Source organism: Scyliorhinus torazame, chromosome 16 (genome assembly GCF_047496885.1).
Source record: "Scyliorhinus torazame isolate Kashiwa2021f chromosome 16, sScyTor2.1, whole genome shotgun sequence".
Classification (NCBI taxonomy): domain Eukaryota; kingdom Metazoa; phylum Chordata; class Chondrichthyes; order Carcharhiniformes; family Scyliorhinidae; genus Scyliorhinus; species Scyliorhinus torazame.
Window position 1 is genome coordinate 149,470,190 of NC_092722.1, and position 15,022 is coordinate 149,485,211.

The following is a 15,022-nucleotide window of genomic DNA, read 5'->3' on the forward strand; positions in this document are numbered from 1 at the left end:
TACTAAATATGAACCATAAACTCAAAATGGAGCTTATTTAGAGGTGGCATGGTGGCGCAGTGGTTAGCATTGCTGCCTCACGGCGCTGAGGACCTGGGTTCGATCCTGGCCCCGGGTCACTGTTTGTGTGCAGTTTGCACATTCTCTCCATGTCTGGGTGGGTCTCACTCCCACTACCCAAAGATGTGCAGGATGGGTGGACTGGTCATGAAAAATTGCCCTTTAATTGGGAAAAAAAGAATTGGTACTTTAAATTTATATTAAAAAAAATAGTGCTTATTTCACAGAGAAGGTTCTATCTCAACTTATGGATGCAGTGCTTCAATGGAGACAAGTTCCTATTGGATCAATACAAGTCAACTCTGAGACCAGACACCAGTGTGTCTGACAGGAATATTCTGTCAGGGTGATAAAGGGTTTTCTGCTGTGCTTATGATGAAGAGTGGGTCCAAAGAATTTGGAAGTCCTGAAACATTGTTGCATGCAAGTGTGTGACTGCCATACTAGAATTTACAGATTACTCAGTATGCATAATTTGTAGGAGTACGATGCAACAAATAATTTTATATAAATGCTTTTTTAGTGGTGCTGGAAAAAGGTTTTGCCTGGGGACTCAACAGTACTTTGTTAGACCTATAAAGTAGGTGACATGAATATTGCTATTGAATACATTATTTTGTAATGGCATCTCATACGGAAACAGACTTGAAAAATCATGTTACCTTTCCTTTATCAAAGTAATGGATAATTTCCTGGTAAAGTTGTTCTTTCAGATGGCCTTGAGTCTGTGCTTGGTATTCATCTCTCTGATTCAGGTGAGCTGCACAGGGCTGTTCAGACCACTTAAAAATAACAAAATATTTTATGATTTTATATATTTATATATATATTTTTCTAAACTGATCAGCATTAACTACATCATTGCATCATTGATGTTTGCTGCCTAGTAGGAAGCAAATCCCTCACCTGGCATGTACCTAAGCCAGACCAATTCCACGATAATCCTATTGATATTTTTCCCCTTAATGATCAAATGGTCTCTGTGGCAGTGTAATTCGTAGTATATTTTCAATTTAGAGAAAAAGGTCATCAAACACATTAACTTTCATAAAGCAAATAATTTGCATCAACAGCAAGATGAGAAAGAAAAACATATTAAGTGTCCATTATGAACAGCTGGCAAACCAAGAGTTAAGCACAAAACTGGCTGGCTTTGGTCTTCGAAGATGCAGATTATTCTCTTACTGACTGCACAATGAAATTACGCATGCAATCATTAAATAAAGGTCGAGACTGGTACAACTGGTACAATTTTCCTCATACCACCCAAAAAATGCACTGTCAATGCTATGGAAACCTGTACTTGACCGAATTCAAGGGGTGTTTTTTTGTGCTTCTGCAGTATCAAGGATTCTTACTTTAGCCTCTAATTTTATTTTTAACCTTATGCTGCAGTTGCACTATTTTCTTCTGATGCACAGAGTTGATTGTTCCTTCAACTCTTTCGATCAGGAGATAAAGCGGAGTATATCCCACTGTGTTTGAGTTTTCAAGGTAGCCTCAAAGGAGCAAGCAATGGAATAAATCAGCGCTACTGCTTCAGAACTAAGCACAGTATCAGCCAAAATCTGCAGCACTTCTATTTTTTAAGTAATAACTAACTATTCAAGTCACTTGATTTGTTTGGGTGAAAATGTTTCTTTTAAATATGTCCTATTTTAACTTCATATGCGACAAAAGAATATTTTAAAACGTTTAGCTGTGTTTTCCTTCAGCACGAAAGGACTGCCATAATGCACGTATTTATCAGCTACAATACAGAAGAATATATGAGGAAGAAAAATAATTGCTCTTAATTAATTACTCATTAGATGTTATGATGTGGAGATGCCGGCGTTGGACTGGGGTGAGCACAGTACGAAGTCTTACAACACCAGGTTAAAGTCCAACAGGTTTGTTTCAATGTCACCTGTGGGAAAAATGCTGCTTAACCCACCTTTCGATGTGACATCGAAACAAACCTGTTGGACTTTAACCTGGTGTTGTAAGACTTCGTACTGTGCTCATTAGATGTTGGCAGTAAAGTATAAAATAGGCATTTAAAATTTGGAAAACTGAATCCAGCAGAATTTTAGGGGGCTACTCATATAAATAATGATAAAATGTGGGAAAAATGCTGCTTAACACACCTGATCAAAAGTAGTAGTCTATCATAGAATTTACAGTGCAGAAGGAGGCCATTCACCCCATCGAATCTGCAGCTGGAAAGAGCACCCTACCCAAGCCCACACCACCACCCTATCCCCGCAACACCACCCAACCTACTCCACCTAACCTTTTTTTGGACACTAAGAGCAATTTAGCATGGCCAATCCACCTAACCTCCACATCTTTGGACTGTGAGAGGAAACCGGAGCACCCGGAGGAAACCCATGCAGACACAGGGTTTCCCAATCAACCGTCTCCATCACCACCACCCCATGGATTCGATGGCACCGGGCGATGGAATGGCCAGCTCGCAGGCAGGGATCACCAAAGTGGACAGTGGAAAGTGCTACCATGAGCAAAAGTCAGACGTTAGCATACGATGTGGAGCATTAGAGCTTATCGCAGAGCGGGTCATCATCATCCTCCATCCCATGGACCAGACCCGCTGGTCTTGCCAACCCAGGGCTCACACCCCAGAGTGCGGCAGGTATGCATCACGCGGGGGGTTGGCCGGGGGGGGAGGGGGAGGAGTGAGGGGGATAACACCTGTCACCCAGGAGCCAACACCCCCAGCCAGGGGGGGCATCTCAAATATGTCAGGAATCGTCGTGTGTGCCAGGATGAAGGCATCGTGCACACTGCCCGGGTATCAGGTGCAGGTGTGCATGATGCGTAGCTGATGGTCACATATCAGCTGCCCATCTATCATGTAGAGGCCTGTCATCTGCCGGTGCTTGTAGTGAGACATGCATCCCGTCGATCACCCCCTGGACCCAGGACATGTTGGCGATGCTGACGAACCCCGCTGTCCGGGCAGCCTGGTGGGCTCGGTCCACATTGAAGTGAATGTATTGAGTGCCCTGGGCATATAGGGCCTCCGTGATGGCGCGGATGCACCTGTCCACAGAGGTCTGTCAGATCCCAGACAGGTCCCCATTCGGCGCTTGGAAGAAGCCCTTGACTTTAAGGTTCAGGGCGAGCATCATCAGGAGAGGGTGTCCTCCCCCATACCCCCACGGTGTCAGGTGTGTCATCATCTAGCAGATATGTCGCACTGTCTCTCTGTTCAGCCAGAGTCTTCGGCGACATGCCTGGTCCGGCAGGTCCTCGAATGACAGGTGGTGCCAGTACATAAAAGGCCTCCTTGGCTGCTCCTCCTCCTTGGCCTGTTGGGCGGCTCGCTCTCCATCCTGGGCCACTGCCTCCTGTCCCTCTTCAGCATGCTCCGCTCCAGAAGAAACCACAGGAAAAAGCCTGGAATTTCTGCAATAAAGCAGCAGAAAACTCTCACCTGAACTCCTATTTCCTCTGGCGAGTGCTGTGCAGCACTGGTTCCCACAAACAGATGGGGGTCTCCCAGGGTCCAGAGGCGCTCAGCTGCATGCCCTTTGGGCAGGATGGTGCCCTGGCGAGTCACATTGAATAGAATGTCTTTCTCTGCACTGCAAGTGCAGGAAGAATTCGGTTAAAAATGCTTGCAGGGGCAGCGTGGTGGCGCAGTGGTTAACACTGCTGCCTCACAGCGCCGAGGTCCCAGGTTTGATCCCGGCTCTGAGTCACTCTCCGTGTGGAGTTTGTACATTCTCCCCATGTTTGTGTGGGTTTCACCCTCACAACCCAAAGATGTAGGTGGATTGGCTACGCTAAATTGCCCCTTAATTGGAAAAAAATGAATTGGGTACTCTAAATTTATTTTAAAAAAATAAATAAAATAAAAGTGCTTTCAAGGAGACTTTGTCCCTTTTGGGAGAATCGCACCTGCGGCACTGGACCTCTGACATGCTGAGGTAGCTAGATTGCCACCTGCATATTCTCGGTCTCTTTTCCCACAGGTGTCTCCCTGCGATGTTCCCTATGGACATCTGGCCTCCTCTCCCCTGCGCCTCTCTGTTTCCTCAGGAGATGTCCCCCAGCAGAGTACACAATCCCCATCTGCTGAAATGCACTGTGCCCGGTGTTCTGAAGTCTGCACAGGACAGAAATACTCTGAGAGATTTAACAAAAAAAAGGAGCTCTCAAATCAAAGCAAAAATGTCAGAAGAAACCACAGGAAAAAGCCTTAAATTCCTGCAATAAAGCAGCAGCAAACTCTCACCTGACCTCCTAACAATTCACATAGCAAATGCTCCAGCCCCCTTTAATCCTGCCCTTGGATGGAAAAAGTAAAAAAAAGAGTGGCCCCTGTCTGTGTTGCCTGTGCGATGAGCGCATAATATCGCCTTCAATTGCCGTTTAATTGCCTTAAGTAGCTGATTGTCGGTGGGTGCTGCCGACCTTGTTGACCGGAGTGGTTGGGATGGAGTCTCGGCGAACTTGGGGCGGGATTCTCTGATCCTGAGGCTAAGTGTTGACGCCGTCGCTCCAGCTGCCGGTCCCCGGCGTCAGATGGGCGCCGCGGGTCGGTGCATGCGCAGTGAAACCAGCGCCAACGCGTGCATGCGCAGTGGCTCCCTTCTTGTGTCGGCCCCGATGCAACATGGCATAGGGCTCCAGAGGCCGGCGCGGAACAAAAGAGGCCCCCAGCCCGAGAGGCCAGCCAGCCGATCGGTAGGTCCCGATCGCGGGCCAGGCCACAGCAGAGGCCCCCCCGGGGTCGGAGGCCCTCCTCCCCCACCAGGCCGCCCCCGGATGCATCCATGCCAAAGTCCCACCGAGTAAGAGCAGGTGAGAGCGGTGGCTCGGCTTTTAAAAAAAAAAAAAATATTTATTAAAGTTTTTTAACACAATTTTTCATCCTTACAAACAATAAACCCCCCCCTGTTAACAAAATTGAAAGAAAACGCACAGAGCAAGATATATACATGGTAAAACGATATGTTACAGAGCTTTGTACACTGGCTCCCTCCCGTACATGCCAGTTTTCCAAATCTTTCATGTGTTCTCTTGCTCAAACACCCCCTAGGCAAACCCCCCTTTCCCCCCCTTCACAGGACATCCTCCCCCCCCCCGGGTTGCTGCTGCTGCTGACCGACCTTCCTCTAACGCTCCGCGAGATAGTCTAGGAACGGTTGCCACCGCCTGTAGAACCCCTCAAGGCAAACTTTATCCTCTCCAGCTTAATGAATCCAGCCATGTCGTTTGTCCAGGCCTCCACGCTGGGGGGCTTCACCTCCTTCCACATTAGCAAGATCCTTCTCCGGGCTACTAGGGACGCAAAGGCCAGAATGCCGGCCTCTTTCTACTCCTGCACTCCCGGCTCGTCCACTACTCCAAATATTGCTAGCCCCCAACTTGGCTTGACCCGGACTTTCACCACCTGAGATATTGTTCCCGCCACTCAGCTCCAGAACCCCTCCAGTGCCGGGCATGACCAAAACATATGGACATGGTTCGCTGGACTCCCTGAGCACCTTCCACATCTGTCCTCTACCCCAAAAAACCTACTCAACCTCGCCCCCGTCAAGTGCGCTCTGCGAACCACCTTAAATTGTATCAGGCTGAGCCTGGCACACGAGGAGGAGGAATTAACCCTATCTAGGACATCAGCCCATAACCCCTCCTCACTCTCCTCCCCCAGCTCCTCCTTCCATTTACCCTTCAGCTCCTCTACCAACGCTTCCCCCTCTTCTTTCATCTCCTGGTATATTGCCGACACCTTGCCCTCCCCGACCCATACACCCGAGATCACCCTGTCTTGAATTTCCTGTGCCGGGAGCAACGGGAATTCCCTCACCTGCCACCTCACAAACGCCCTCACCTGCATGTATCTAAAAGCATTTCCCGGGGGTATCTCAAACTTCTCCTCTAGTGCCCCTAGGCTCGCAAACGTCCCATCAATGAACAGGTCCCCCATTCTTCTAATCCCCGCCCGATGCCTGCTCTGAAACCCCCCGTCCATCCTCCCCGGGACAAACCGGTGGTTACCCCTGATCGGGGACCACACCGAGGCTCCCACTGCACCCCTGTGCCGTCTCCACTGGCCCCAGATCTTTAGAGTTGCCGCCACCACCGGACTCGTGGTGTACTTTGACGGCGAGAGTGGCAGCGTGCCGTCACCAGCGCCCCCAGGCTCGTTCCTTTACAGGACGCCATCTCCAACCTCTTCCATGCCGCTCCCTCTCCCTCCATCACCCACTTACGGATCATCGCCACATTTGCTGCCCAGTAGTAGCTCCCTAGGTTCGGCAGCGCCAACCCTCCTCGGTCCCTACTGCGTTCCAGAAACCCTCTCCTTACCCTCGGGGTCCTATTCGCCCACACAAACCCCATAATACTCCTGCCTACTCTCTTAAAAAAGGCCTTGGTGATCACGATGGGAAGGCACTGAAACACAAAAAGAAACCTCGGAAGGACCACCATTTTGACCGACTGCACTCTACCCGCTAGCGAGAACGGTAATATGTCCCATCTTTTGAAGTCCTCCTCCACCTGCTCCACCAACCTCGTCAGATTCAGTTTATGTAGGGCCCCCCAACTCCTGGCTATCTGGATCCCCAGGTACCGAAAGCTCCCCATCGCCCTCCTCAGCGGTAAATCGCCTATCCCCCTTTCTTGGTCCCCTGCCTGTACTACAAAAAGCTCACTCTTCCCTACATTGAGCTTATAGCCCGAAAAATCCCCAAACTGCCTTAGAGTCTGCATGACCTCCACCATCCCCTCCACTGGATCCACCACATACAGCAACAGGTCATCCGCATAGAGCGACACTCGATGCTCTTCTCCCCCTCGGACCACCCCCCTCCATTTCCTGGACTCCCTCAATGATATGGCCAAGGGTTCAATCGCCAATGCAAACAACAGGGGGGACAGGGGGCCTGCCTACCCTGCCTCGTCCCACGGTACAGCCGAAAATACTCCGACCTCCGCTGATTCGTCACCACACTCGCCACCGGGGCTCTGTAAAGGAGCTTAACCCAACTAATAAACCCTCCCCCGAACCCAAACCTACGCAGCACTTCCCAGAGGTACTCCCACTCTACTCGGTCAAAGGCCTTCTCCGCGTCCATAGCTGCCACTAGCTCCGCCTCTCCCTCCACCGATGACATCATTATCACGTTTAAGAGCCGCCGCACATTGGTGTTTAGTTGCCTGCCCTTTACAAATCCCGTCTGGTCCTCGTGAATCACCCCTGGGACACAGTCCTCGATCCTCGTAGCCAGCACCTTTGCCAGCAACTTAGCATCCACGTTGAGGAGCGAGATCGGCCTGTACGATCCACATTGCAGTGGGTCTTTGTCCCGCTTTAGGATCAAAGAAATCGTCGCCTCCGACATGGTCGGGGGCAGGGTCCCTTCCTCCCTTGCCTCATTAAAGGTCCTCACTAGTAGCGGGGCCAACAGGTCGACGTACTTCCTGTAGAACTCCACCGGGAACCCGTCCGGTCCCGGGGCCTTCCCTGCCTGCATACTCCCCAAACCCTTGCTCAGCTCCTCCAACCCAATTGGTGCCCCCAAACCAGCCACCTCTTGCTCCTTCAATCCTCGGGAATCTCAACTGGTCTAGGAATCGTCTCATCCCCTCTTCCCCCGCTGAGGGCTGGGATCTGTACAGCTCCTCATAGAAGGCCTTGAATGCCTCGTCTATTTTCGTCGCACTCCGCACTGTGGCTCCCCTTCCATCCTTGACTCCCCCTATTTCCCTCGTTGCTATCCTCTTACCGAGCTGGTGTGCCAGCATCCGACTCGCCTTCTCCCCATACTCGTAGGTCGCCCCGAAGGCCCAACACTGCGCCTTCCTCCATTGTGCCTCTGCCTTCCTGTGGTCAACAGATCAAACACTGGAGACATCGCCTTTCCCCAAGTAATCCCTCCTCAGGGGCCTCTGCGTATCTCCTGTCCACTCTTAAAATCTCCCCCACTAACCTCTCCCTTTCCATGCCTAATGAGCCCTAATGGAGATTAGCTCTCCCCTGATCACCGCCTTCAGCGCCTCCCATACCACCCCCACCTCCCCGTTGTCGTTGACCTTCAAGTACCTTTCGATACACCCCCTCACCCTCCCACACACCACCTCATCTGCCAGCAGTCCCACATCCAGCCGCTACAGCGGGCGTTGGTCCCTCTTCTCTCCCAACTCCAGTTCCACCCAGTGCGGGGCGTGATCTGAAACGGCTATGGCTGAATACTCCGTTCCCTCCACTTTCGGGATCAGCGCCCTGCCCAGAACAAAACAATCTATCCGGGAGTAGGCTTTGTGCACGTGGGAGAAAAAAGAAAATTCCCTGGCCTGCGGCCTGGCAAACCTCCACGGGTCCACTCCCCCCATCTGATCCATAAACCCCCTAAGCACCTTGGCCGCCGCCGGCCTCTTTCCAGTCCTCGATCTGGAGCGATCCAGTGCTGGGTCCAACACCAGCCATCCCCATCCATTATCAGGCCTCCTACCTCCAGGTCCGGAATGCGCCCCAACATGCGCTTCATGAATCCGGCATCATCCCAGTTCAGGGCGTATACATTTACCAATACCACCCATGTCCCCTGCAACTTACCGCTCACCATCACATATCGCCCTCCGTTGTCCACTACGATATTCTTGGGCTCAAACAACACCCGCTTCCCCACCAATATTGCCACCCCTCTATTCTTCGCATCCAGCCCCAAATGGAATACCTGTCCTACCCACCCCTTTCTTAAACTGACCTGATCCGCCACCTTCAAATGTGCCTCTTGGAGCATGACCACGTCTGCCATCAGTCCCTTTAAGTGCGCGAATACCCGGGCCCTCTTTATCGGCCCATTCAGGCCCCTCACATTCCACGTTATTAGCCGGATTGGGCCCCCCCCCCCCGCCGGCCATGCCATCTCCTTTTCTAGGCCAGTCCCGTGTCCGCGCCGCCCTCACCCTTCAGTCCCACAGCCGGGAGACCCCCGACCACCTCTTCTGTGTCCCATTCCCCTGCGGCCAGTGCAGCAGCAACCCTTCTCCCCGCCACCCCCCCCCCTCCCGCTAGCCCCGTGTCTCGCTTTTTTGCTCCCCCCATATCACTCCCGTAAGTCAGCTGACACCTGCTGACCCCGGCTTCCCCCGCCGTCCCATTGACCCCCCCGTGTGGGAATCTCCCAATCAGTGTGCGTTCCTCCATTCCCCCTCCCGCCTTTCTTCCCTAGCGCTGGAAAAAACCCCGCGCTTTCCTAAGCCTACCCCGTCCCCTCTGGCGCAGCTCCTGTCGCGGCCTTGTCTCTTTTCCCCCATCGCCATCCCCCTCTCTCCCCCAGCCCATGTAACATTTCCTGCGTGTGATTAACACCCTATATACAACAACCATCAAACATCCCCCCCACCCTCACAAACCTTCAGTTTGAGTCCAACCTTTCGGTTTGAATAAAGGTCCACGCCTCTTCAGGCATTTCAAAATAATGGTGCTGATACTTGTATGTGACCCACAATCGCGCTGGCTGTAGCATTCCGAATTTCATTCCTTTCCGGTGCAACACCGCCTTGGCCCGGTTGAAACCCACTCTGCTCTTTGCAACCTCCGTGCTCCAGTCCGGGTATATTCAGATCTCCGCATTGTCCCACCTGCTGCTCCGCTCCTTCTTGGCCCATTTCAAGGCCCTCTCTCTGTCCGTGAAACGGTGAAACCTCACCACAATCGCCCTTGGCGGCTCGTTAGCCTTGGGCCTCCTCGCCAGCTCCCGGTGTGCCCCATCCAGCTCCAGAGGCCTCGAAGGGGCCTCCCTGCCCATCATCGCCTCGAGCATCGTGCTCGCATATGCCCCGGCATCGGCCCCCTCCACTCCTTCAGGGAGACCCAGGATCCACAACTTCTTTCTCCTCGACCTGTTCTCCAGGTCTTCGAATCTTCCCGCCCACCTCTTGTGCAGCGCCTCGTGCTCCTCCACTTTCTTCGCCAGGCCCAAGATCTCGTCCTCATTCTCACTGACTTTGTTCTGCACCTCGTGGGCCTTCTGGGTCATCCCTAGTCCTTCAATCACCGACAACATAGGCGCCAACATCTCCTTCCGCAGCTCCTTCGAAGCAGCGCTTGATGAATTCCTGCAGCTCCCGCCCGCATTCCGCTTTGTCCCCGGCCGCCGCCATTTTGCTTTTCTTCCCTCGCTTCTCCCGCTGCTCCAATGCTGTTTTTTTGGCCGTTTCACTTCTGGTCCGGTCCATAAAAGGTGAAGGGGGACATTGCTCTTCCCTTCCCCACGGATCGTCTTCAAAAAAATTCCCGTTGGGGCTCCTCGAAAGAACCCGAAGGTCCATGATAGCGGGAGTTGCCGAATCGTGCGGCTTAGCTCCGCATAGCCGCAACCGGAGGTCGGCGTGGCTTTTTTTGCGTGGCCGCTCGGCCCATCCCGGGCTGAGAATTGCCGGGGGAGCCCCGTAGAGCGGCCCCCGACCGGCGCTGCGCCGACACAAAAGACTTCGATTGGTCCCGGTGTAAGAGAATCCCGACCCCAGCGTTAGTTCATGCACTGCATCTTGTGGACCTGTGTGTACAGTAGGGGTGTTTCCACCACCCGCATTGGAGGCTGGATGTAAGGTGGTTGACCGATAAAGAGATTTGCAGTGGCCATACGCACCTATGCAGAGCTCAATAAAAGTGAGTAGGTATCTGCTGCCCTGCAGTGGAAGACACTGAAGGCAGTAATTAGGAGGCAGTTTATTTCGATTCGGGCATATCGTGATAACGTGGAACGATTGGAGAGGCAGAGATTTGTGGAGGCCATTCTGGCAGTAGATCGGAGGTATTCGATGGCCCTGCTTAGGGGTTTTGAAGGAGAGGATGGAGTTCCAGATGGAGTTCAAGCTTATGTCTATGGGAAAGGCAGTGGGGCAGCTGCGTCAGGCTAGGAGAGTGCTGTACGAGCATGTACCCACCACATGTTTTCCAGTGGTGGAGTTAGCCTGCCATTGGCCGGCAGTGGGATCTTCTGGTCCCAATTTGTCAATGGTCTTTCCCACTGAATGCACCCTCTCCATCGTAGAAACCTGCAAAGGGGGTGCGCCGGCAGCGGAATTGCAAGATCCTACCGGCGTGAATGGCTAGAAAGTTCCGACCAAGATATAGTAATCTAATAAAGCTTTCAAACCATGGCTTTAATTTACTTGTGACAATAATAAAGATTATAATTTACTATGACCTCAGCAGATGATTTAGAGGTAAAGGGCATTTAATTGGATGAGGGGGTGCCGAGTGGGGAGCCCTTCACCTTCCTACCTTCATCCAATTTAGTTTGGGCAGAAATGTTTGTGGTCGGCCTTCCTGTCTATACATTAATTGAGGCCCTCAGTGGGCAATTAATACCCATCTTAAGGCCTCTTCTTCCTGTCTGGTCGGCAAGTCACCATGCACAAATCTCAAGAAATAACGAGATGAGAATTTGCTAGATGGTTCACAGGGCGGACTCCTCATTCAAAGGCACACAGTGGGCTTTGGGTTTGGGTCCTTCATTAATCCTGGCCTGTGGTGGGTACATTGTTAGCAGCTGCCATCGCTCCCAGAATTGCTGCCTGCAATGGCAGCACCCAGGGGAAGAGTTTCCATGACCTTAATTTCGGGAAAGGCCCTACGGTGTCCATTTAAGTCCCTGATAGGTAGTTAATAGAGTGCGCCTTCCCCAACGGAGATGATGGAGTGCTCTTGCCAACTGGAGCGACTCCCTTCGTCTGGAGTAAATTGTGTCCTATGAGGGAAATTACACAAGCTTCTTCTGGCCCCTTGCGTGAACATAGAACATACAGTGCAGAAGGAGGCCATTCGGCCCATCGAGTCTGCACCGACCCACTCAAGCCCTCACTTCCACCCTATCCCCGTAACCCAATAACCCCTCCTAACCTTTTTCGACACTAAGGGCAATTTAGCATGGCAAATCCACCTAATCTACACGTCTTTGGACTGTGGGAGGAAACTGGAGCACCCGGAGGAAACCCACGCAGACACGGGGAGAACGTGCAGACTCCGCACAGACAGTGACCCAGCGGGGAATCAAACCTGGGACCCTGGCGCTGTGAAGCCAGAATGCTATCCACTTGTGCTACCGTGCTGCCCACCTTTCCATAAAAACAGTGCTGCACTTCAAATATACTGCAACATATGCAGAGTGATATTTCCAAACCTTTGAAACACAGTTGGAGTTTAGTATGTGATGGCACAATACTATTTTACTAACTACGATGAGAAAAGCAAAATAGACAATTCACCTACTTGACCCATTACACTGTGAAATAAGTTTCATTAATTTAATGAAACCATCACCATGATGGCAACAGTTTTAAAGCTTAGAAAATAATTTGATATCTTGAGTTAAAATATTACCTTAAGGAGTTTTGCATTAAGCAGCAATGTGTAGGCAGCTTCAGTGTAGTTGTCACACTCTTTGTGCAGGTCACACAGCTTGTACAGATATCTAAGAGAACATTATCAATTTTGAACATGTTGAATATGAAATTATAAAAAAAAAATCCTAATGTATCAAATTAAACAGGTTATTCTTAAGTAGAGTTTGAACAAATTTACATTTTGTTTGTACGACAACATGGGTGGTTTAACTAGCCTGGGGACTTCTGGGTTTGGGAGTACTCATTATCCAGGGACCCCTGCTGAAGTGTGCATATATGAACCTCAAGCGAGTACAAGTTCAAACAAGACCTTTTGACATCACTCTATTCAAGGCACACAAATGATTAGGAGCCATTAGGATATGGAGGATGTTCAGCACCTCCTTGGGAACTGCACCCAAGGAACCAAAGTTTGCAGAAGAGGGTGGATGGGGGGAAATAGAAGAGAAATTGGTAAAAAAACAAAACGAGCACAATGCTCCAGAGCAGTAGTAACACTTGCTGAATATACTTTACTGACACGTAATACCAGTCATAGTAACACAGTCACCTGTGAGAACTAGATAACCATGAAAAAAAATGTCACAGTGTAGTTTTCCTTCCACGTTAGGCTATCACTAGCCTCTGCTCTTGGCCACTGAGTTGTTGCTCTTTGAGTGGCGGGAATTCACCTTGGAACACTGGAAGTAAACAAATCATAGGAAGAGAAATTGGACTTTGCCCAATTTGGGCAGCAGATTAACGAAGCAACTACATTGTGTGCTGTTCCCCAGCGGCCCGAGTCTCAATTTGACCGTGGGCCTTATTTACATTAAACAGGCAAGCCGTGGACATCAATTGAGAGATCAAATGCAGCTTGCCAGTTGACACCTCTCACTCGGGTAGGAGCCAATCATACCTGGTACCGGGCAGAATATGGCCTTTTGGTCCAAATTCATCTTATTTTTCACTCATATGTTGGAAATTATTCATTTGTAACAATACAACTTTAACTGTACTGTGAAAATGCTTTTGCGTACCGGATGTACATTTCTTCTCTCTCAATTTCTTTGTAGAAGTTCTGAAATACAGATGAGAAAATAATTTTCTTTCAATTTTGTAAATGCAGCTAATTTTTGAAGTAATAACCATCTTAAAGCAAACAGAAGTGTTTTTTAACTTAAAGACAATAACTTAAATATCCCAGACGGGGTGGCACGGTTAGCACTGTTGCTTCACAGTGCCAGGGTCCCAGGTTCGATTTCCGGTTTGGGTCACTGTCTGTGCGGAGTCTGCACATTCTCCCCCTGTCTGCATGGGTTTCCGGGTGCTCCGGTTTCCTCCCACAAGTCTCGAAAGACGTGATGTTAGGTAATTTGGACATTCTGAATTCTAACTCAGTATGCTCGAACAGGCGCCGAGTGTGGCGATTAGGGGATTTAAAAATAACTGCATTGCAGTGTTAATGTAAAACCACTTGTGACAATAATAAAGATTATTATCAGACGCCCTGCTCCACTGGCATGCCAGAACACCTTGCCTGCCCTGGTCCTGACATTGCCCAAATCTAAGAATCGGGTCAATTGTATAATTATTCTTCAACTGGATGCCTGCTTCACAGGGGCAATAGAATTTCAAAATGGCATATTGCCAATCCAACAGGGTAGCTTAGCTGAACCATGGATACATAGAAATTTCAAATTTCAGTTATTCCCTTACTGTGGCAATGGTCTCCTAATGGCAACTGAACTCTCAGGTTGATACACTGTTTGACCACTGTTTATGGGAAGCACATTTTCTTCATTTATATGTTCAAAAAGGCCTCGAATGTCTATGCTGATTTTTAGAAAATTAGTTATTTGAGCTTGTTAATCTTACAGGTGTCAAACTGGATTTTCACAACAGCAAATCTTTCATATTGTGAATCTCTAATATGCCCATTAATTTAGTATTGATGCATTTTTTTTGCAATGTGACCAGGCAGTTATGGCAAACTACTCATTTGCATTGCTGTTGACAGGGAATAGATAGAACTCTGGGGATGCATACTCAAACATAGATTACTAGTCTCCGATTGCCAGTGAAATCTCACATGACTCAAAAGACAGGATGGTTGGCTTCTTTTAATTATTTGAACTTCAGGAGTGGTTAAACAACCCTTTGCAATTTGAAAAAAAATTAAATATCACAGTCTCCAGTGATGTGCAATATAAGGAGCGCAAATTTGTCTTTTGCAATTGGTTACCAACAGAAAACCTACAATTTTTGAAAAAATTCAATTGTTGCAAAAGATCAAAATGTACCATCAGAGCCAGGCCAAACTGGTGACGTTAGGAAACGTTTTTCACATAATGGGTGGTCTAAGTGTGGAACTCGCTCCTACAAAAGCAGTGGATGCTTGGTAAATTAAACATTTTACATTTGGGCTCATTAGATTTGTGCTAGCCAATGAAGGGATATGAAGCAATGGTGGATGGCTGTTTAGATATGGATGAGTCATGATGATCTCAAAATGATGGAACAGGCTTGAAGGATTGAATGGGCTATCATGATATGCACTCATGTACATAATGAGATACAGACAGGCAGTGACAGACACCCAGTACAG

The 15,022-nt window shown here is 49.6% G+C and overlaps 1 protein-coding gene across 1 annotated transcript in view; it reads right to left on the reverse strand.

The window, feature by feature from the left end:
- The window catches only part of dock1 (dedicator of cytokinesis 1), an 850,868-nt gene that overhangs the window by 175,266 nt on the left and 660,580 nt on the right, over positions 1–15,022 (reverse strand). Inside the window, exons 33-35 of the mRNA XM_072479204.1 lie at positions 13,455–13,495; positions 12,413–12,503; positions 723–842 (exon numbers count right to left, since the gene is read on the reverse strand). Of these exons, the coding sequence (XP_072335305.1) occupies positions 723–842; positions 12,413–12,503; positions 13,455–13,495 (252 nt within the window). The remainder of the gene's footprint in view (positions 1–722; positions 843–12,412; positions 12,504–13,454; positions 13,496–15,022) is intronic.